The sequence below is a fragment of the Patiria miniata genome, unplaced genomic scaffold (genome assembly GCF_015706575.1).
Source record: "Patiria miniata isolate m_02_andy unplaced genomic scaffold, ASM1570657v1 HiC_scaffold_8, whole genome shotgun sequence".
NCBI lineage: Eukaryota > Metazoa > Echinodermata > Asteroidea > Valvatida > Asterinidae > Patiria > Patiria miniata.
The window spans coordinates 1,978,665-2,001,982 of NW_024037075.1; the positions used below are offsets into that span (position 1 = coordinate 1,978,665).

General features: G+C 41.5%; 3 protein-coding genes across 3 annotated transcripts; all 3 read left to right on the forward strand.

Moving 5' to 3' along the window:
• Positions 1-5,883: 5,883 nt before the first annotated feature.
• LOC119719186 (actin, cytoplasmic) lies at positions 5,884-9,779 on the forward strand. Its single transcript, XM_038188547.1, has 5 exons — positions 5,884-6,020; positions 7,566-7,731; positions 7,869-8,108; positions 8,242-8,488; positions 8,610-9,779. The coding sequence occupies exons 2-5, from the start codon at positions 7,606-7,608 to the stop codon at positions 9,125-9,127; spliced, it is 1,131 nt and encodes a 376-aa protein (XP_038044475.1). The 5' UTR covers positions 5,884-6,020; positions 7,566-7,605; the 3' UTR covers positions 9,128-9,779.
• A 3,592-nt stretch (positions 9,780-13,371) lies between these two features.
• On the forward strand, positions 13,372-15,559 carry LOC119719482 (actin, cytoplasmic-like). The gene is made up of 4 exons (XM_038188955.1): positions 13,372-13,522; positions 13,660-13,899; positions 14,030-14,276; positions 14,404-15,559. Exons 1-4 carry the CDS (start codon positions 13,394-13,396, stop codon positions 14,919-14,921), a joined length of 1,134 nt encoding a protein of 377 aa, XP_038044883.1. The 5' UTR covers positions 13,372-13,393; the 3' UTR covers positions 14,922-15,559.
• Positions 15,560-17,406: 1,847 nt separating this feature from the next.
• On the forward strand, positions 17,407-23,247 carry LOC119719427 (actin-like). The gene is made up of 5 exons (XM_038188875.1): positions 17,407-17,559; positions 19,394-19,569; positions 20,639-20,875; positions 21,514-21,769; positions 22,277-23,247. The coding sequence occupies exons 2-5, from the start codon at positions 19,447-19,449 to the stop codon at positions 22,786-22,788; spliced, it is 1,128 nt and encodes a 375-aa protein (XP_038044803.1). The 5' UTR covers positions 17,407-17,559; positions 19,394-19,446; the 3' UTR covers positions 22,789-23,247.
• Positions 23,248-23,318: the final 71 nt, after the last annotated feature.

Consider the following 23,318-nt stretch of genomic DNA (forward strand, 5'->3'; position numbering starts at 1 on the left):
ATGCTATCTGTGTGATTATATGAGCCAGGAGGATTATTTCTCCATGATTGTACTGAAAGCATCAAGCCCCATATTATTAGAGCAACGCTATCAATTCCAACAAGTGTGATGACAACTTGATAAGTGATTCATCGTCACTGTTTCAAATCCTAAGTAAGATTTGAGGCTTTGGCATGGTGGAGATACTAAATAATGGAAGGTTCTGTGCGAATAATTTCTCAACTAATAGAGAATGGTTCTGAAAAGAACCAGATGTATAAACTCGACGTTCCGACCTCTGGTTTTATACCGAGTTTTTACCGAGTTTAAACGTCGAGTTTAAACCTCTGGGTTCTTTTCAGAACCATTCTCTTAGTTGAGAAATTATTCGCACATGGTGTTTCCGCAAACCTTCCATTATTTAGTGTCAAATCCTGTTTGCAATTGATACTTTCTTAAACTGAAGTGATTTTCTTGACATTTTAGTAACTTCAACCATGCTTCAACCTGGCCCATGGCCTTTAGACATTTTCAACTTATTTTTAACAGTTGTTGAAGTTAAAATTATACAAGGCCTCCTTGAAAGTTGAATTCGTTATACTTCGTGTTACAATGTGGCACATTTCAAAGTAATGTTTTAAAACGCAAAAATATGGAATCGAAACAAATGAAGAGTCGCTATATATACACATATAAATTAAACGGCCTAAGTTTGCCGAGTTTATAAATATATCCAATCCAGTAATAGTTTCGTTTTATGCACTTGCATTGCACTTCTATTTTTGGTCAATAGTTATTTCCTTATATTAAAGAGAACACACCGTCTCTCTTCGTTGAATATTACAATCTTGGAAAGTTATTGACTTCCCGATTTGCAAAATTTTCAAAAAGTTGCAATCACAGTTTGTTAAAAACCCCTTCCCTTTCCCCTGAAAACAACCACTTGACACAATACTATTCCTTCCTCCATGCTCTTCCATTCACTACACTCGTAGATAATCACGATGCGTGATCATTAAAAATATTGTTCACGCTGGCTGACTTCTTGACTCATAGCTGCCCGAGATTCGTCACCAAGAGTAGGAGGTATTTCCCCTTATTCTCCCGTTGGAGTTGTCCTCCACGGCAATTCAGACAACCCATTCCTCGCCAAGTTGCCCGTGAACAAGCTTATTTTTGTGTGCAAAATTACATAAAAGGCATGCATCACCGTAACTTATGAATGGCTTTCGTTCAGGTCGACCTGTCACTTTTGTCAAGCTTTAACAAAAGGCAGTTTTGTTATTTACTCCGTGGCCTTCCTTATGCGGCATTCTTTCTCGGTCCATGGTCTATGTGTTCTTATTCCTCCATGGTCTATGCGAGGTGAAATCGTGTGTGCACTCGACCTCCCCCGAAGAAATAATCTGTATTTTGAGGCCACTACTCCAAGAACTTTTTATTAAAATGTTGTACAGCGTCTTGTGAGCATTAGCCTTCACGTTGGTGGTAGAACTGGAAGAATAAACAAATTCCTCCCTGACAGAACAATGGGAATACACAAAGTGCTTTATGAGCAATGTCAATGGCGGTTGCCAAACTGTTTATTTTTTATCCATTCATGACAAGTTCAATTTATCACATTTTGTAGTTGCTCGTTTTCGATTTGCCCCGAGTTGAATGTGTCGAGAAAGTCAAGCATGCCTGCAAGTGGTTTTGGGAGGCGTCAAGACTGGGCCGCGGTTGGGCCCGTAGAACTTAAGAATGCGGAAGTGAAATTATGTGGTGAACACCACGTCATGATGAATACAGTCATTTGATTGTTTGTCCATGGTTTCGAATCATGAACACAATTATGGAGAGCAATAATTTCTATGAAAGAAAATGTCTGGCATGGCTGTAAGGTATACACAATCAAAACAAAAAATCACTTGATATGATTACTCAAAAGTTTTGAAATAATGCCCAGTACTTTCATACGAAATAACGTCGATGTGTTCAATTGAATTTTTAAAATGGATTCAAATTACACCAAATGAGACCAAAAGCTGTATTATAGCTTTCCAAGCAAAATCAATGAAGTCAACGCTAGTTAAGTACAAATTGGGGCAACAGAGGCGTGACATGTGACCATTGATACCATTAGGAAGTCAACATGCTACCCAACTTGACATCTGAACGCAGAAACCACAAGGTTGTTATCTCCAAGCTCTTCAACACATTGGGACGCGACCCAAGGGACAAAGGTCGAAGGGATGGGCCATGATGGCTTTGATAGTGGCACCATATATCGCTGTTTATGAATGGTGATAACTTATTAGTCCCGAAAATGTCAACATTTCATTTGCATGTAAATGCAATCACTTCCTGCATGGAGTATGTATCTATACGTCGCAGACTCGGCGGTTTTTTTTTAAAGATCGGTTTCGAGTTTACTTTACCAAAAAAGGCAATTTGCGGGATCGATTCCAATCTCACGCTATCTATTTTCTTTCTGTTACGTCACCAGCTTGTTGTTCCCAGCCAGAATTTTGAAAAGTAGGGCAGGATTTGTGGAGGAGGGCACTTTACCATACATAAACCTCCCAACATTCTTTCATCACTAGAAGCATGGAGCTATAAGGTAATCAAGGAAACACTGATGCCCACTGTTCAATCAGATCGTCTGTGAAGGGCAAAACCTAACTTGATTTACACCTTGACGCAAAATTCCATCCTTTGAACAATCCTTCACTTCACAGTTTAAGTGTGTTGTTCATGCAGCCAAATCACAAACATTTAAAAAAACAATTCTGTGGAATTGCGGAGGACGAAATGCCAGCCGGTGTCAATGTTCTGAATGACAGACTTCGAGGATTAGTGTGTGGGAGTATTCTGAATACACGGAACTGAGGGCCAATATTTAATAAATCTTTTCAAAAATTTCAAAAGCAGCCATTGATGTCGGATAAAATGGAAAACTGACAGGGAAAAACCACAATGCTCAATAACTATAATAGGCAAATAGGCTAGTTTTTTCTTCATTAGGTTTCCATTAAAAATGTCTCTCTGCCTACAAGTTATATATACCGATGCCGGTACATGATGGAATTTTTCGTTTATGATAGGAATTCCAATATGGCATGGCTATTTTTATTCTAGTAAAGATCTAGATCATTTTATTTGGTTACTGAACCCTGGGGTTGAACTCGTTTCCTTGTTAAGTTGTATGGCGGATCTTGCGCAAAGTTTGCAGGAAACATGGGAGAAGAGGTCTTCCTGCTTCATCCTATACCACAACAACGACCGGGGCCTCTACAAGTTCCTTTTTCTATTCACTGAAAAGCTTTCGCTGGCCATGAAACGGTTCATGATCCAGGCTACCATGCTACTCATGGGAACGTTTTAGCCTTCAAAAAAATTCAAGACATCGACTCACTGCTGAAACTTGTATTCATCTTTACTTCCTTCTTGGGTATTGGGGCCAGACTAATACGTGTCAAGGACGGTTGCTCGTAGGATTAGTTTTGGGACGTCCGTGAACCCGACCACAGATACTCTGTACAGGAAGATCCGTGCATTGGCCATAATTGGGCCCAAATTCAATTTATAGTGACCAAGTCTTTTAGACAAGGGTGGACCCATTCAAAGCAAAATACGAGTATATAAGGAGGAACAGGATCATGGTCAAAACCTTTACATGTGCCACGCCCCCATATAAATGTGCTGCATATGAGCCGATATGGCGTGTTTCCTGGTTTAATAATAGTACATATGTACATGCCATTCTCAATGTTATGTGTGTACATGTACATGCCATTCTCAATGTTATGTGTAGTAAATAACATAGGCTACTCATTATTCAAATAGTATTCTACCCTCTAATGAATATGTATCGAAATAGTTATCAGGAATGAATCACGACTGGGGGGGGGGGGGGATTGTAGGGGAGTAATCGTCAAATATAGCCAAGGCGAAGAGCATACCATATATGGTAAAGTAATTCTTAATTGATTCCAGAAACTAGGTGCACGTAATTCTGTTATTGAAATGTGCAGAGGGGTGTGACTTGCAAAACCCCCCACAACACTTCAATAATTTGTTGAAAACTTCCACAGCCCACTATTTTTTCTTTACTTTGTTTTTCGATAAAAATGATGGAGAATCAATTTCTTCTCAATATGCAATGTGTAAGTACACAATACGAATTTCACACATGCTAAAGTAGGCTATTCAAAAACCGTTGATTTTCACACTATGGACCTGCAGATTTCAGCAAAGCGCGAGGAACCTGCTCCACAGTGAGTCCATACAGCTTCATTACAGAGATTTTCAGTGCATATGATCCTTGCTGTATGAACAGACAGTGTTGACATGTAAATGTCATTTTGTAAGGTTGTATTTCCCCTAGAATAGCCATATTGCCTACCCAGACATGTACACGTGAACATAAAAAATATACATGTACATGTACATGTACGTGTACACATGTACCGTATACACGTACTGTACATGTACATGTACATGTAATGTACATGCACTATTTACATGTACAGTACATGTACATGTACATGTACATGTACATGTACATGTACATGTACATGAAAAAGCTTTGTGCTAGAGTCCCTTTAAAGTTTAGTGTGAACCACTGAAGTATCCTGTGACCGGACGCAGGGCAGATTAAAGGGGTTTTCTTTCCATCTTCAATCTAGCCACTTCCTTTAGTTCCTGGTTTGTGCAGGAAACAGGTTCACGCGATCTGTGGGGAAAGTAAACTATTTTGTTGTCCTTTGGTGTATTTATCTTTCACTGTTCATGGAAAAAATACAGGGTGGGGATAATCATAATTACCAAATACCTGAGCATTGCTTCTTATTTTATTTAAAGCTACCAAATATATTGCGAAACGTAATCATGATATCTCCATATTGCTTTCCACTATCACAGTGAATATAGAAATATGGAGTTATGAAAGGTGGATACCAAGTTCAATAGCAAGTCACTATACATGTGCCAATTTCACCTTAAAAATAATTTGTTGCGAAAATTGCCAAATTCAGAACAAATAGTCCCAAAGAGGAACTCTATACATCCACATTTTCAGTAATAAACTCAGAATTTGGAGCTTGAGAAACAAATATATTAAACCCATGGATGACTGACAATACCAATATTTTCTTCCTGAAGATTAAGAATAAGAAAATGCATACGCATGAAGGAATAAGAAGGAAACTAAAGTTCAACAGAATTTGAAATAAGATGAAAATTCTATCAAACAAAACGAAGAACCGTTGAAAATATTGATCCCTGTGACCTCGACTATTTAAAAGCTTACATTTAAATAAAAACAGACGCGCAGGACAAGACTGTCTGAAATGCATTTCAAAACAGCAAACTCCATAGAATTATACTTCAGCCAAATATTATACGACATATAAATTGATCCTTTTAGGCCAATTGGAACCACTTTTGTGCATGGACTTTTAAGTTGCCTAAAACCCGTGTACAGTGCATGCTATACAAGGAAATAAAAAAATCAACATTTCACCCATGTGATTTCACAACCAACACTTGCTTTTACGGGTATTTTGTGTTCTTAAACTATGGCATGGTTTTGCTCTGGCAATGTATTTATTTGGAAGTATTATCGAATTATTTCTCTCATAAGGCACTTGTCTTAGAAAATCAACCACCTTGTAAGGATGCTGCGGTTATTTCCTTCCAAAACTCACGCCCACATTTTTTCCTGCATAATAACCTTCGGGGGAAAAAAATGCAATCTGGAGGGGAAAAAAACCACAGTGTGACCCCAGTGGGGCCTCGATGAACAAACACGCCCCCAAACCACCGGCTGGCCTATCGCAATCGCTGTTGACCATGATATCCCGGCAAAGCCCAACAAAGCCTGTATGTTTATGCAAATCAGGCGACACGAAAATGTGACCAAATAAGGCGATGCTTGGCCATCGCGTGTTCACGTGGTGCGGCGCGGCCCGCATATATTAAGGTCGATTCATCGAGCCACCTGTTATTCTGTCATTTGGTGCCAAGACCAGAAGACGTGCTCCGGGAACCCTATCTTGGTGAGTTCACAATATGATTTTGGCTTTTCCTTTTTGTTGAAAAGTGTTCTTTCAGAAAAGCAGCTTGTGCTGTCGTCCTTTCGGCTTTTCGTAAAAAAAATATTCACATGGAGAGTCCACCATATTAATTTGGAAAGGACAAGGCTTTAATTTTCCGATTGTTGGATTTTTTTTTATCGAAGCATATTGCTCCGGTCGATGCTCTTGCAGTAGGATTTAAAATAGTGTAGATGGATAGTTATCGAAGCATATTACTGCGGTCATGCATGCTCCAGTCGGATTTAAAATAGTAGAGGGACAGTTTCGTGCCATGGTGTTTTGTGTGAAGACCTTATATTAAATTGTTTCCGATATCAGCGATTGTTATTTGGTGATGATTGTGAGCATTTGAAAACGATTGAAATTATCATAATTTATATCGTCTAGTTTATGATTCATCTCCCTGAGTCATACAACTAATGAATTGTGTTTTAAATGAAGTACATTGGCTGTTATTCAGTTGTATTTTATTTCTGATCGTGTGGACCACTCCTATTAATAGAAAATAATTGGAAAATTCTATTACTTGCATGACTTGGCCGGTGATCTCCGGAGAAAGATTTGAAGAATGCCAAATTGAAGTTTTTATCGATCTCAATTTTCAACTCGCAAAATTGGCATTTCGTACCTCGGGCATGCAACTTTTCCTCGGATCAGCTGATTTCTCTTATTTTTACTTCCCATGTGTGCCATTCAAAAATGGAAAAACGCTGTATAAAGTCTTGCAAAGATGTGAATTTTTTTGTGTGTGAATTCCCAGTTGCATGCCTAACCTGAATACCTGTAAATATTCCTTCAAAAAGTGCTAAAATTGTAAGCTTGGAATACAAACATTAACATTTTCGTGTGAGCAAAAGACGACAAGCTTTTCTTAACTTTTTTTCTATGAATAAGGCTTTTTCTGACTACTTTTTTAAAATGTCCTAAAGCTTACCTGTTTGAATGAGTCGCCAACGCCCCTTTTGCAAAAAGGCCCACGTAAAACGCAGACAACCACCTGCGCCTATAGGTATAGACTCTGCATGCTGTGCCGGCTTCCCCGACCGAGCACGTGGCTGTCGGGGCGAGGCACGCCCCATGGCTCTGCGTTGTGGTGGCTCGTCATTGGCTGGCAGATGGTGCGTGATTAGCATAATCGAATATTCATTAGGGGGCGTTGACGATTGCCTTATTTGGTCAGGTTTTTGCTCGCGGTCGCGCCTGGCTGACTTCCTTGTTCAGTAGGGCCCTTGGACAATAAGCATTATGCTTATCGCGTCGTCTGCTTCCTGCTAATACTGAATAGACGCCCGGATTTTTTTTTTCGCTTCAAGAATGTATAATTTTCCAAAAAAAAATTCTGGTTTTTGTATTTAGTGCATACGTATTTAACCTTTTCTGTCGACCGGCAGGTAGCTGAACATTGTACGTTGGATCGTGTTTGATGTTTGAGATTTTTGTGTATGCTCTAAAATCCCCTTTTCATATTAGAAAAAAAACTTATTCGATACATTTCTTTTCCAACAGCTTTTCTTGTTGTGTGTGAAACGAACAAAAATCTAACAAAATGTGTGACGACGATGTTGCCGCTCTGGTTGTAGACAATGGCTCCGGTATGTGCAAGGCCGGATTCGCCGGAGATGACGCCCCAAGGGCCGTCTTCCCCTCCATCGTTGGAAGACCACGCCACCAGGTAAACAAAACGTTCCTTTTAGTTTTCTTTACAGTGTTCTTGTGTTTTTAAATACAAACATTGTGTTGAGTCGGCATGTACAAATGAAGTAAGGATAACTTCAACTTTTCAATTTTGTCTTGCTTTTTTTCTCAAAGGGTGTCATGGTTGGCATGGGACAGAAGGACAGCTACGTCGGAGATGAAGCCCAGAGCAAGAGAGGTATCCTGACCCTGAAGTACCCCATCGAGCACGGTATCGTCACTAACTGGGACGATATGGAGAAGATCTGGCATCACACCTTCTACAACGAGCTGCGTGTGGCCCCAGAGGAGCACCCCGTGCTGCTGACTGAAGCCCCCCTGAACCCCAAGGCCAACAGGGAAAAGATGACACAGGTAAATAACCGTTCCCAGTATTAAACCGTTAATTTGATTTGCCGTCAATGTGGAATTTTACCTTGACCAAAACATTTTGAAATTGTATCAAAATGTGTTTTTTTGTAAACTTAATTTATTTAATTCCTTTCAGATCATGTTCGAGACCTTCAACACACCCGCCATGTACGTGGCCATCCAGGCTGTGCTGTCTCTCTACGCCTCTGGTCGTACCACCGGAATCGTGTTTGACTCTGGTGATGGTGTGTCCCACACTGTGCCCATCTATGAGGGTTACGCCCTGCCCCACGCCATCCTCCGTCTGGACTTGGCCGGCCGTGACTTGACTGACTACCTGATGAAGATCCTCACAGAGCGTGGCTACTCTTTCACCACCACTGGTGAGTTTATGTCATGCATTTATGTTTATTTTTCAACAAAAGTCTGCAGAGTTGTGATTCCCTTATGCATGGTAGATTTTGTCAAACATGCTAAAAAATGTTATTGTTTTGCTCTTTTCAGCCGAGCGTGAAATCGTGCGTGACATCAAGGAGAAACTCTGCTACGTTGCTCTGGACTTCGAGCAGGAGATGCAGACTGCTGCTTCCAGCTCCTCCCTGGAGAAGAGCTACGAGCTCCCTGACGGACAGGTCATCACCATCGGCAACGAGCGTTTCCGTTGCCCAGAGGCCCTCTTCCAGCCATCCTTCCTCGGAATGGAATGCGCTGGCATCCACGAGACCGCGTACAACAGCATCATGAAGTGCGACGTGGACATCCGTAAGGATCTGTACGCCAACACCGTGCTGTCTGGTGGCTCCACCATGTTCCCCGGCATCGCCGACAGAATGCAGAAGGAAATCACAGCCCTTGCCCCACCCACCATGAAGATCAAGATCATCGCTCCTCCAGAGAGGAAGTACTCCGTATGGATCGGTGGCTCCATCCTTGCCTCCCTGTCCACCTTCCAGCAGATGTGGATCAGCAAGCAGGAGTACGATGAGTCTGGCCCCAGCATCGTGCACCGCAAATGCTTCTAAACAAACTGTAAAAAACCCAACCAAAGACTGATAACAGAACCGGGTTTCAGGTCTCAATAACCATCCAGAGACTTCTTCATAACCTTTATCGTAAACTTGCTATATAATCAATGTCAACTCATTCTGTGCCTAAGATTTTGAGTTCAACGCGCACATAAAAAAAAATGTCCTTCATGTTCAGTTGACGTATCTGCATGTCTCAAAGATTACACAGGCCGAAAAAGTGAACTAACACAATAATTAAAACTTGCAAATCTGACCCCTTTTTGAGTCGGTACTTTCTTCTATTGGTACTAAAGTTAAACTGAAATGTTGAAATCTCCAACGTCGACATTTCAAACGCGGCTTAGCATTGTTGCTTCAGCGATAGCATGGTTTGAAAGATTAAAATCATCCATCATTTTTATTCACATCTAGTGAAAAAACGGTAGCCCTTTGTAGGTCAACTTGGGGCGTTAGATCTAAAGCCATGAGACTGGACAACTCCATGTACGCCGCCATTTTTCTTTATATAACTTAAAAAACTTGTATATTTAGATAAAAGAAATTTTTGTTACTGGTGAGGGCAATTGTTGATTTGTGTACTATTTTTTGACTTCTAGTGAAAACTTGCGAAGGCCAAAAAATAAAAAAGTTGTAATTTCTTTGTAAATTTAGACTTTTGTAGTCCTTTATTGAAGCTTGCAGAGTGGGGAACAGGGTAAACCGGCAATCTTTTGGCGGCTGTGAGCAATAATTGCAAAATTTTTTTTCATTTTTTTGTTGAGTGGGGGGATCTACACTTGTGGAAATATTGCATGGAGATTGGTTTTGTGGAGAATATTTTGGGCCTTGTGTACAAATATTTGATTGGAAAAATTTCATTAGTTCTAGTGAGGTCCGGGGTTGCAAAATCTTTGTTCTGGCCATTGCACTTGATTAAAACGAACATCATTTAAGCACACATCGCTAATTACGGTTAAGGGGGGGGGGGTGTTTGAGCTCAATCCAGTTAGTTGCAGCGCCCTCTATGAAGATGTTGCGATGGGTTTTATTCAGAAGCGGGTCAAGATTCGGCTCCGGGTTTTGGGAGGGATAATTTTCATAAAAAAGTGCCCCATTCATGAAAATGGTACACATTTGGGAGTGTATTTAGCGCTTGTGCTGACGCTTGTATTCCTAAAAAGAAAACGCAATGTCGCCAGTAGGACAAGTTTCCCCCCCCCCCCCCCCCTTCCCCCCAGTTGGGCGCGTACCTGTTATTCATTTGAGATGGAACGATTTTCATTTGCTGGGGTCGGATTCTGCATGATTCGATTCTGGAGAAAAAATATGGCGCCCTCTACATAATGTTGACCTCGGATTGTGCAAGAGCTCTCAACGATCTTTTAATAGCTACCTTCCTATCTGGGTTGGGGTGGGGTTTTTTTGGGGGGGGGGGTGGGGGGAGCGGGGGGTCTATGTTGTGTATGTGTGGGGTTATTCATTTGGGGGGGGGGGGCCGTTGGTGGTTCTAAACCAACTATCAATGTGTTGCTTCAGCAATAGCCGCACAAAATGATTTATACAGTCAATACTCCTTTCTTCAAATTTTCTAATTATTTTGGAGTAAAATATCAAACTTCTTGCAATTTTTTTTGGCGAAAAATTAGTAAATTAATGGCTACTTAATTAGGGTGCTCAATGTTCTATTCATAATTTCTGCTGTTTCCGAAAAGGTTTTTCCCAAGACTTTTTGTTCCTGATGACTTATTGCGAAGAGGCCGCTCCTCCACAGATCTCTTAGGCATATCTTAGTGTCAGATGGAGTAAAGCTGCCCACACTACCCGACCCCCGCATTTCACATTTCCTTTTAGATATTTTTTTTTGAAGAAAACATCCCATAAAAATATTTTCACAATCCTTTCATATTCGTTTCCCGGTAACCAATTATTCCCCTCCTCAGAAAATCCTCCATATCGATGCAGCCGACACTGCAGAAGTACGACTGCTTTCTTTTCTTGTGTGCACGTGATGCCTGTTCCGGAATGGCCCCTCACTGTTTGAATTATGCATGGCAGAATATAAAACAGGCCCTTCCCTTTGCAACAGTAGGTTTTGTGAAACAGGTGGCGCCTATTGTCATTCTGATTTGTTGGCAAATAAACACGAACTTCGGACCAAATATGGAGCTATGCCGCTCCCATGAGCCCCACGTGATACAACCGTCCCGCACCAAATATAACTCATGTTTTTGCGAACGCCGCTGACAGATCGAGTGACATCAGGTCCGAACCAACTACTTGCAAGAAGTAAGAACTGACTGGAACGGTTAATCCCGAACCCATATCTGGGTGAGTTGTCTTCCGTCTTTTCAGTTTGAATAAAGTAAGCAAGCAATGTAGTATTGTCATGGTCATGCCCCTCCCCCCCCCCCCCCGTTCTCTATAGGGACTTCGTTTTAAATTACATAATTAGGTCTTTCTCCAAGAATCCGTCCTCATCCATATCACCACTGCACAAGTTTTGTTTGCCTATAGCCATTATTATTAGTTTGTAGACCAGCGTCTTGCGGAATATAAAACAGGTTTGAAGACTACTGTCCTGCTGATTAAAAGTTTGTAGACTGATGTCGTGGGGATTATTTGTCGAAACTCTGTCGTAGCGTTCATGCCAGGTGAGGTTTTTTTAACGACACGGGGTATCGAATTGTTTTCCGTTGCCAGTTATTGGAAAATGAACTCATTCACCATGGACAGAAGCTCGAATAGTATACACCATAATTACACAAAACAAACATTGCACGATTGAGCTGAAACTGTGCATTAAGCACGAATGTTCTACTACTACTACTATAGCAAACTATTTATTTGTCCCCCCAAAATAGGTCTTTGAATTTCCTAAATCAGAATGGGAGGGGGAGATCGATTCCCGCTCCAAGAAATATGCCAAAGAGCAAAAAGACCCAGAAATTTCAGTTTATGTCGTTGTTAAAATATTAGTTTCCCATGGTCGGCTTCGACTAGCATACATAAATATCTTGCAGCTTATATTTTTATAGAGAGAAAAAAATGTGAAGGCGTTGGTCGCTCTGGACTTTAGACGATTCACGTGTATACAGGCATCTAATCTTTTTTGTTTGAATAATTATGGTGCTGGGTTTGAGGGATAGGCCTATCTGTCACGACCGCTGTTACAACTTGCTTGGAAACGAACGATCTTTGATATTTAGCGTTTCGACATGATTGTCCATTTTTGAAATCTAATACATACAGGTACGACGTTCCAAAGTCAAATTATTTGCTGCATGGCGTTTATTGTGTGCAATTGTTTTATTTTCGTATTTTGGAATTGGAAACACGGAATTTCTGTCATGTTTATATCAAAGCTTCATCGCCTCTTAATTTCTTGTGTCCTCGAATGAGGTGTTAAACTCCCCATGAAATACAAAGGTATATAGCTAATGTTCAGGGTGTTCCCCACAAAAAATGCTCCTCTGGAGGGTGTATCAGGATTCTCGTAATTAATAAATCAATTGTAGAAGTGATGTGTGATAAGCTCGAACATTTTTCTTTCTTGTGTGAAGTTTTTGTTGGATTATCGGTTCAGTGGTTATGAAACAAAGGCCATTAATGTAACAGCAGTTCGTTTTGCTCCATTCCAAGTTTGACAATATGAAGAGGGTACACGATGTGTTTCTGTTTTCTCAGGCCCGCCCCTGTCTGAATGTCCTGAATCACTTTGAACTGTTATAACAGGTGTTTGAGACGCTCCTTCGCTATAATTAAAGAAGATATTACATAACAAATAGCCACGGTCAACAATGAGCAGCGACAACAATAGTATTCCTCCTGTTTGGTTTAGTAATTGAATCAAAAAGTCAGTTTAAGCTAATGTTCAACTTGGAATGGTGCAAAATAGTACTGTGTTACATAATAGCCTTTATTTGGAAAACCGGTGAACGAATCCGATGGAAAAAAAATTAAAATAGTACAATAAATATGCTTCACAATTATGTAAGGTTAAAAGACTTTTGTTTCTGCTGCAAACCCCGAAAGGGACTTTTTTTTTAAATTAAAATTATTATTATAATCTTGTCAAAGGTTTGTTATCAGGATTCAAAATTTGTCAAATTTGAAATGAAACATTTTGATTTATTTTCAAGGTTTAGCCCCTTTAACATTGTACGTTGTTACATTTTGAGCAATTCGGTTTATGCGTTTAACATAACTGACTAGGATCCTCGAATGGATTTTGTTTCATTCGACAGCTTTCTGTGTTGAAAAGAACAGGAAAAGACAGACAAAATGTGTGACGACGACGACGTTGCCGCTCTGGTTGTAGACAATGGCTCCGGTATGTGCAAGGCCGGATTCGCCGGAGATGACGCCCCGAGGGCCGTCTTCCCCTCCATCGTTGGGAGACCACGCCACCAGGTAAACAAAACTTTCCTTTTAATTTTCTTTACAGTGTTCTTGTGTTTTTAAATACAAACGTTGTGTTGAGTCGGCATGTACAAATGAAGTAAGGATAACTTCAACTTTTCAATTTTGTCTTGCTTTTTTTCTCAAAGGGTGTCATGGTTGGCATGGGACAGAAGGACAGCTACGTCGGAGATGAAGCCCAGAGCAAGAGAGGTATCCTGACACTGAAGTACCCCATCGAGCACGGTGTCGTCACTAACTGGGACGATATGGAGAAGATCTGGCATCACACCTTCTACAACGAGCTGCGTGTGGCTCCAGAGGAGCACCCCGTGCTGCTGACTGAAGCCCCCCTGAACCCCAAGGCCAACAGGGAAAAGATGACACAGGTAAATAGCCGTTCCCAATATTAAACCGTTAATTTGATTTGCCGTCAATGTGGAATTTTACCTTGACCAAAACATTTTGAAATTGTATCAAAATGTGTTTTGCAAACTTAATTTATTTAATTTCTTTCAGATCATGTTCGAGACCTTCAACACACCCGCCATGTACGTGGCCATCCAGGCTGTGATGTCTCTCTACGCCTCTGGTCGTACCACCGGAATCGTGTTTGACTCTGGTGATGGTGTGTCCCACACTGTGCCCATCTATGAGGGTTACGCCCTGCCCCACGCCATCCTCCGTATGGACTTGGCCGGCCGTGACTTGACCGACTACCTGATGAAGATCCTCACAGAGCGTGGCTACTCTTTCACCACCACTGGTGAGATACATTGGGTTTTTTTTGCGTAATTTTAACAATTTAAAACAAAGTTCTAAATATCTGATTCCTTTGAGGCGGTTGTCATTAAACTTACAACTACCTTTGGTGTTTGTTCTTGCCCTTGCAGCCGAGCGTGAAATCGTGCGTGATATCAAGGAGAAGCTCTGCTACGTTGCTCTGGACTTCGAGCAGGAGATGCAGACTGCTGCTTCCAGCTCCTCCTTGGAGAAGAGCTACGAGCTCCCTGACGGACAGGTCATCACCATCGGCAACGAGCGTTTCCGTTGCCCAGAGGCCCTCTTCCAGCCGTCCTTCCTCGGAATGGAATGCGCTGGCATCCACGAGACCGCGTACAACAGCATCATGAAGTGCGACGTGGACATCCGTAAGGATCTGTACGCCAACACCGTGCTGTCTGGTGGCTCCTCCATGTTCCCTGGCATCGCCGACAGAATGCAGAAGGAAATCACAGCCCTTGCCCCACCCACCATGAAGATCAAGATCATCGCTCCTCCGGAGAGGAAGTACTCCGTATGGATCGGTGGCTCCATCCTTGCTTCTCTGTCTACCTTCCAGCAGATGTGGATCAGCAAGCAGGAGTACGATGAGTCTGGCCCTAGCATCGTGCACCGCAAGTGCTTCTAATCAGACAATTCTGACAAACTTAAGAATGGTGATGGAAGTTTAAGTTCTAATAACTCTGTCAGCACAGCGGTCCAATGAACGACAAACTTGATGTTTAAATTGGAGTAACTTTCAACCGAGTTGATTAGCCTACTGAATGAAGTGACGACATTCTCTCCTTCACTATAGCGAATTGAAAATGATACTTAGTTGCCAAGGTTTTTTATTGTTAACTTTTTTGTTATTGTTAACCCTAAAAGGGTTGTGGTTTCGCCGCCCCTGGGTGTTGTTCACGTTAGGGTAAAGAGGTACTGGAGCTAGAAAGTTGTCTTCGATATAGAGTTTAATATCATTTCGTTTCTCGACTTATTATTCTTTTATGAAATGAGGCATTTCTCTTGATATCTTAATAACAGGCAAAGGACTTACTGATAATTCGAAACATTGTAATTGAGGAAACATAGTTGAGTTTTTGTAATGATTTAGTAATGTACACAACGTGTGTGGTACTTACGCCTTTTTTTAGGTGGCACTCTGATATGATGAAATCATTGGTATCACAATATTTGTATCTTATAGTTTATATAGGGATATTTGAAAATTAAAGATGTGTGTTTTAATTCCCAATGAGAATTCCCAGAGAATTAGTTCTGCCAAGATCGAGTTTCACCCTCCGAGTTAAATGTCGTATGGCGTCTTGCAAAATGTGATGTCCATAACCTTTTTGCTGTCTCTGACTGTAGTGCGTTCTTTATTCTTGCTCATGAAAATAATCCGAGAGGGCATCAGGAGCGGGCATTCACCAACCTCGTCCCCAGTGCTCACTTTATTTCCAACCTAGTTTCCAATAGTAAGCCCTGGATAGGAAACTTTCTTCCTGAATCCTGATTTGTTACCGCAATTGGCTGGTAATGGATCTTTATTGTGTACTTGGTGCTATTATTTACAACGTGCAGTACGTGTTTTCGCGATCATTCCTCCACGCCTTCTCGAAAATACTAATTTCCTTTCCAAATTGCTCATATCAATATGAAATGTGATACTACATGTTGTCTCGATATAAACTCGTAACTGTTTAATTCAAAAAATCGTGTTTTCGTAACGCACGCCGTGCTCGCGCTGCGACGAATTGGCTCTGTTTTTTTTTATCCCAGACACCGCACACAAAAACAAACGCTAATGTAACGCATATCCAGGCACCAGACTGTTCCTCATTTGCATACGTGTTCAAAAATCTTGCACATGCAAATGATCCAATACCAGGGTGAGAGAGCAGGTAGTGATGGGCGCGTACTGTTCGACACCCTGGGGACGAGGTTGGGCATTCACTTATGGGAAGCAGCCTCATCCCGCACTGCGCACCCTCAAGTCAGAATTTGAAGACCGTAGCCCACGCACCCGACGACTGTTCAGTTTCGACTCTGGAATCGTGTAGCTTGATGTAATAAAGGATCGTTTATTTAAAGCCATTGTAGAAGTAAACTACATTTGCTTTTCATGCGTGTGGTTCGTTGCCAATGATAAAAACAATTCAAAATCCAAAGGTGAATGTTCAAAACCCCGTTGAAATTTCAGCTCATTGATTTGAAACTTTTCAAGAAAACAACATGATTTCGTCTATTGCACGCTTTATTTTTAAATAATAGTGGTTAAATCGCTATGTCGAAATTGGATGAATTGTTTTAAAGAAAAGGATGTCTTCTTCCGTTAAATGAAGCCGTTCCACGTGCCCAGAATACGAGTTTTGCACAAATTTGGTCCAATGGCATGACAGAATAACAACGAATGCTCAGTCATCCGTGGCCACAGACACATAATCAAGATATCTTTAGGACACATCGGTGTTTCACATGCATGATCTTTAACTTATTTGAAAATATTGATTAGATTTTTTATAATTTATATTTACATGTGGGTTTCCTTTTTTAACCCTTTAAGGACGGGTTATAATGGGGACATTCCTCCACACAGAGAGCAAGTGGCCCGCATGACTGCACAGCCTTTGTGTGGTAGCGGGACTGCACAAAAGCAGCAGCTGTGGAACTACCCACTAGCCGTGTGCCACGGCATACCACAGCTGGCAACTGCATTCCAATGAGGATTAGCGGCCGCGGCCATGACCGCTTCCCGTGCGCATGGGGTTTAATGCACCCTGTTTAGGGAGATGTACTTGAATGGTATTCATCACGTGGTACGACGGTTTAATATTCACAAAATGTAAATTTTCAGACTTCTTGACGTGTGTTTGACTGGAACCATTTCAAAGGCGTATTAATTAATAAAAAAACCCTCGTTTTTGTCCCGTTAAGTTTAATCCACTACCCTTTTATTCACCTGCATGGCCTGACATTCAACATACGAATACAAGTAGTAGAAGGTATACTCCATTAATAATAGATGCATACATAATAATAATAATGATACTAATACAATAAATAATGCAACAGAATTCCCATAAAAGTATCGGTATTTTCTACGCAAAAAATTAGAAATATCTTCACCATCTGGTAGTTGTGGCAAATGAATATACTATTGAAGCATTTTCTTGCACGGCAGCCGTTGGTTTAAACCTACTCATTTGGCTTATTGATATGTGGATTCGTAAATTTCCCTTCAAACCTTCAATTCTGACATTATTTTAAGTTGCTGTATTAGCAAGGTAAGTTGTCATCGAAAACTCGTTTCACAACATCAACAGCCATGTATATTATATTGTAGGTTTTCCTGGCCGATTTCCTAAAATGTTCATTCACTTCCGGAAATCGGTCATTCCTTTTCGTCTGAATTTGAGAATCGCTCTGAACACGCGTTACATTTTCGTGCCAGAGCATTCGATTCCTTTTCAGTTCAATCAATTAAGTGATTGAGCAGCATCTTTCGTTTATGTCCATTCAGATTCGTTTACAAGATTTCTCACGATTTCTTTTTAGAAGGCGGTTTCAAACATTCACCATTCTATTTCACTTTTAGTTTAATGTCATCGGCACCAGATACAATTAGGATTTTCTTTTTCATTAACCGTCAATCAAAATGTCTGTTCCTGACATCAATCTAGACCGGGTATGCTTGTGTGAATGAATGCACAGGTAACGTAATTGGCCGTCTGTTTCTCAAAAACGATTGAACTTTCGTTGAAAAGAAATGGGATTTAAGACGTGCAATCATATTCAAACGAAGGTGAATGACCGAATTTCAGAAGTGAATGAACACTTCAGGAAATTGGCCGGAAAAAACTATACTTGCGCGGTGATTATCTATAGCATGCCCAGTGCTAATCGTTTGATATTGACATTGAGTGAAAATAAACCTTAATAAGTCCTTTCGTCTTGAATGCACCGTTCTATAGTCTTAAACACGCGTTTCCTACAAAACAAGGCAATATAAGACACGTAAAGCTGGTTCCAGAGTGTACCAAATTATATTTAATTCATTTAGAATCGACTATTCAGTGAAACTCTTTTCATGCATCTGGTCTTCACAATGGGCCCGAGATTAGCCCATTAGTTGGCGTAACGAGGTAATCATATACAATAGCACTGCCCGGCTCACACGTGACAGTGAGTCAGTCAGTCAGGCAGGCAGGCAGTGATGAAAGTGCGCGTGACTGCGAACATTTGCGATTGTGAATGGCCACAGCACATTGTGGTTGTCAACAATCGGCAGTTCGAATGCTAGTCTAGACTCCGGTCGCCCGTTTTCGAAAATTGTGCTTGTGCTCTCATTGTAACGGGACCGGATTTTCCCACATATTTTTGTCAGTATATAGCTTGGTGCGGTGCGAATGCGGCGCGAGTCGGTGTTGCCGGCATTGACTCACTGTTATTTCGGTTGTGTAAAAATCAAACGGTTGTGTACTATAATGAACCTAGCAACCTGTTGTGTAAACTGTTGTTTACACAACTTGTGTAAAATATTACACAACTTGTTCATTTTTTTTTTTACACAACTGGTTGCTAGGTTCATATAATACACAGCCAAAATAACAGTGGCATAACACGATTGATCAATTCACTGCTGAAACACATTTATAGTATAGACACACAAAATGGCTGCCGTTTCAGCTTCGCGGACGTAAACAAGCAGGGTTGTGTTCTACATAACCCCCAAGGACCGACACACAAAAGGAGAACAACAGATCCTTTCAGTCCTCGGCAGTTGGGTCTTTTGTTCAAAACGGTCCTCTGTAGTAAGTTTGTGTGCTTAGTCTATGGGAGAGTGTTACATTACAGGGACAAAGGGAAACACAAAGCATTGTCCTGGAGAGTATGGTAAAACAAAAGTACCGTTATGTTCAACATTGTATAACTGTCAGAAATGATGTACATTTCTTGCCAACCCGACCGTTCAAATTATGGTCAGTATAAAACGGTTTTATAAACCTTATAATTTCCAGACGGAGGTACAACTTCAAAAGAAGTCTACTTCTCTATTGCCGTGTGAAAGATCAAACTAGAGCCAAATTGACGACACTTTTTTTTCCTGTTTTCTTTCAGAAGTCTTCTGTGTAATATTTCGTGAAATATCTAACCAGAGAATCATTATCAGAATGGACGACGACATTGCCTCCCTTATAATAGACAACGGCTCGGGAATGACCCAAGCCGGGTTCGGCGGAGATGACTTCCCAAGGGCCGTGTTTCCCTCCATTGTGGGGAGACCTAGACGTCGCGTAAGTCTCTGGAAAACAAACCAAAAAGAAACACATACACACACAGACACACATACGGGGCCTACTGAAATTTGTGTCCTTGTGGAGACATTTCTTTGTTCTCGTGTACTAAAGTTTTCGAGTTTGAAAAGTAGTTTCAAAATGCTCTTATTTTAACCAGAATTAATTTCCTTGGCTGAAAGTCGGACTATCCCTTTGCTAAAACTCTACCATTTGCGACGGATCAACATACTTTGGAAATTCCTAGTTTTTGAGTAAAATCCATATATCTATTTCGTGAAAATCTTGTAGAGACGTATTCATCTTTAGAAATTGCAATGTGGAGACGTATACAATCTTTTGTTCCCCATTGTGTGCATGTCTCCAGATGGCACGGTGTATCAGATCACGTTTGTTTATGGTGTAAATCGAGGATTTCCCTTCGTTCCTTTTCCCATTTCCTTTGTTTGTACACTAACTTTTTCGTAACAGCTCTCATTTGTTCACGTTTTATAATCGAGGTCGTCCTCGATTGGGTTCCTGTCCTCGATTCACCGATGCTGTTGCACGTGTGTGTCCTCGTATTACACCATAAACAAACGCTAGCACCCCAGTATGTATTTGCCTGCAATCGGGGATCCCCTATCCCTCTTTTGTTTGTACCTCCCATATGTTTTGTACACATCGCCGAATTGGAGACCTTGGGGAATTGGGGACCCTATTGTCCTCTATTGTTCAACGTCCCCTATTGAATGCAGAAACAAACTCACACTCACGTTACATACCTAGTGTTGACATTCCTTTTTTGTGTAGTTAAGAAAAGCCTGTGATAAAAACTTATTTTATTCACGCTGTGAAAACTATTTCAACCCATTTTTTTCTCTATGATTCCCTTGAGTGTTTCTCTTCATTTTGCAATGGATAAACCTAACCCAAATATGCCTCTAAACCTGTTTTCCTGAGAGGGGGAACCTTGTGTGGACTCGGGAATTGTGGACCATATTGTCCTCCGTTGTCCAACTAAGACAGTTTGTGGACTTGACATTTTTTAATTCACTTGCATTTCTTCGCGAACGTGGGTTTGCTATAGAGCCGAACAACAGACAAATGGGAAGGCATCTTCATCGGCAGCGACATTCTAGCCAAGAGAGCTGACCTGACCCTGGATTATCCCATCGAGCACGGTATCGTCACTAATTGGGACGACATGGTGAAGATCTGGGATCACACCTTCGCTAGAGAGCTGCGTGTGGATCCAGAGGAGCACCCCGTGCTGCTGACTGAGGCCCCCTTGAACCCCAAGGCCAACAGGGAAAAGGCAACAGAGGTATTAACCGTTTACATTATGGACGCCATCTTGACGTAATTTGTTTGCGCAGTGCGTGATCATTAGTACCCTTCTCGGGTCTTCTGGATCTCCAGACATTAAGTATCTGCTCAATATTTATGTCAGTTAAAAGTTACCATGGCTGACCTTTAAAGGGATTACGAGCAGTTTGTCTTAATAAAAGAATAAGGTTGATCCATGGAGGTAGAATTAGTACGTGGTCATGGTGAGAGCTCGGCATATTGGCATGTATTATTTTGTAAAGTTATCATTCGCAATTCTCATAGACCAAGCCGTTAAACGAATTCCTTGATATTACACTCTAAAAATTGCACTCTAAAAAGACCCTGTTCAGTTTTGGGTTCCGAAATGTCAGGGTCCAACCGACGTTTTCTGGGTTAGCTGAGTCTTTCTGTGTCAAAGTGACGCTTGTTGATTTCACCGGCATTTTGACCGACACTTATGTATCAGGTCGTTATAGAACCCAAATTTCGGGTCAAATTGGACCCGTGTATTTTTCTTTTTTTTTGACCCAAATTTCGGGTCAAAATTTTTTTGTTAGAGTGTATGTCAGCAATGGCTGAATTCATGACAGACTCTCTTAACTCGAACTGTGATTTTTTTGTCTAAAATTTCAGATAATGTTTGAGAAATTCCACGCCCCTGCCTTGTATGTGGCCAACCAGGCGGTGCTTTCGCTCTACTCCTTGGAGTCCGAGCGCTCCCTCACCGGTACCGTCTTGCAGTCCGGTGAGGGAGTGACGTACTCCGTGCCCGTCTACGAGGGCAGCGCCCTGTCTCACGCCATCCTCCGTCTCGACATGGCCGGTCGTGACTTGACTGACTACCTGATGAAGCTGCTGACTGAGCAGGGCTACACTTTCACTACGCCTGGTGAGCATTAAGTGGCTTATTGCGTTCGGTTAACGGCACATCAGGAACTCGTCTCAGGCAGCTTTTCCGACTGAAACAAAGGCTTGGTTCTTGTTTCATTCACCATTTGCAAAGCCCCCATAAACCAAATAACCGAAAAAGTATAGGTGGAACCTAGCCCGAGACACTTTGTATGTCGTGCCAATTGCATCCTTATTGGATCCTTGGGAAGCGTTGATTCTGTGGCGGTTGTGTACACAAAGGAGTTGACAAATACGTACCAAGGGCATGTCATCGAAGCCCTAACGGTGTCCTAAAGGAAAGGTTCGGTACCAAAATTGTTATGTTTTCAGAAACTGTGACTATGTCACAAGTTCTCGCCTCGATCATTCTTAAACTAGTTCTCAGTTCAGTATTTTGGATATGACCAAACAAAAAAAGCTAAAGCTGGATTCCTACAACCCTTTAGTGACCATTTTTGTACAGAATAGGATCTTTTATTGCACTCGTTTCATCTCATTCTTACAGATGATCGTGAAGCTGTCCGAGACATCAAAGAGACGCTCTGCTACGTTGCCCGTGACTTCGACGATACGGTAAAGAAAGCAGCCGCAGGCTCCTCCCTGGAGAGGAGCTACAAGCTCCCTGACGGACAGCTCATCACCCTCAGCGATGCACGCATCCGTGTCCCGGAAGCCCTCTTCAAGCCATCTTTCCTTGGAACGCAAGGCCCCGGGATCCACGAAATGACGAACGACAGCATCCAGAAGTGCGACGAGGAAATCCGGAGTGATCTGTACGCCAACGTCGTTCTGGCGGGTGGCTCCACCATGTTCCCTGGCATTGCTGACCGAATGCAGAAGGAGGTGACGGCCCTGGCCCCGCCCACCATGAAGATCAAGATCATCGCTCCCCCAGAGAGGAAGTACTCCGCGTGGATCGGTGGCTCCATCCTTGCCTCTCTGTCCACCTTCCCGAAGATGTGGACGAGCAAGCAGGAGTACGAAGAGTATGGCCCAAGCATCATGCAGCGCAAGTAAAGTGCCTTTACAAGAAAAGAGCAAGACCAATTTCCATTTAGTTTTCGGAGAGCGGAGATCTTTAAATTAATACGTTAAGAACATTGTTGTAAGGTATAATATTAGGGAGTTAAATAATATGCTATACAGATTGATTGACGGTATAATTGGATTTGAATAACGGTTTGCAGCACACAAAGTAATACTCTTAAATATTTGTTTACTTTCACTAGAAATCATTCTTTTTTGACAGGGCATTTAGTTTACGGTTAATGAATATCGTCGTCAAAATAATTATTTCTCGTGAGCTGTTGACTTAAAAACTTACAGTGAATGGATATTTGGTCAGAAGACAGTCGGTGGAACTATGTTGTTTTAAGAGTGAAACAAACACGAAGGAATTGCTTCCGAACCTCTTTAGGCGATTTTGGTTTGGTTTGGTTTGTTTTGTTTTTTGGGGGGTCGTTTTAAAAAAGATAGTTTGAGATTTTCTCTTATCTAGCGCGGGAATTCCTCTGCAGTTTTAGTACATGTAAACGTTTGTTTGAAAC

Excerpts from the sequence above, each read along its gene's own strand:
- LOC119719186 (XM_038188547.1), top strand. The coding sequence starts at position 7,606 with ATGTGTGACGACGATGTTGCCGCTCTGGTTGTAGACAATGGCTCCGGT. Across the intron at positions 7,732-7,868 it reads TTGGAAGACCACGCCACCAG|GGTGTCATGGTTGGCATGGG; the intron begins GTAAACAAAACG and ends TTTTTCTCAAAG. Across the intron at positions 8,109-8,241 it reads ACAGGGAAAAGATGACACAG|ATCATGTTCGAGACCTTCAA; the intron begins GTAAATAACCGT and ends AATTCCTTTCAG.
- LOC119719482 (XM_038188955.1), top strand. The coding sequence starts at position 13,394 with ATGTGTGACGACGACGACGTTGCCGCTCTGGTTGTAGACAATGGCTCC. Across the intron at positions 13,523-13,659 it reads TTGGGAGACCACGCCACCAG|GGTGTCATGGTTGGCATGGG; the intron begins GTAAACAAAACT and ends TTTTTCTCAAAG. Across the intron at positions 13,900-14,029 it reads ACAGGGAAAAGATGACACAG|ATCATGTTCGAGACCTTCAA; the intron begins GTAAATAGCCGT and ends AATTTCTTTCAG.
- LOC119719427 (XM_038188875.1), top strand. The coding sequence starts at position 19,447 with ATGGACGACGACATTGCCTCCCTTATAATAGACAACGGCTCGGGAATG. Across the intron at positions 20,876-21,513 it reads ACAGGGAAAAGGCAACAGAG|ATAATGTTTGAGAAATTCCA; the intron begins GTATTAACCGTT and ends CTAAAATTTCAG. Across the intron at positions 21,770-22,276 it reads CTACACTTTCACTACGCCTG|ATGATCGTGAAGCTGTCCGA; the intron begins GTGAGCATTAAG and ends TCATTCTTACAG.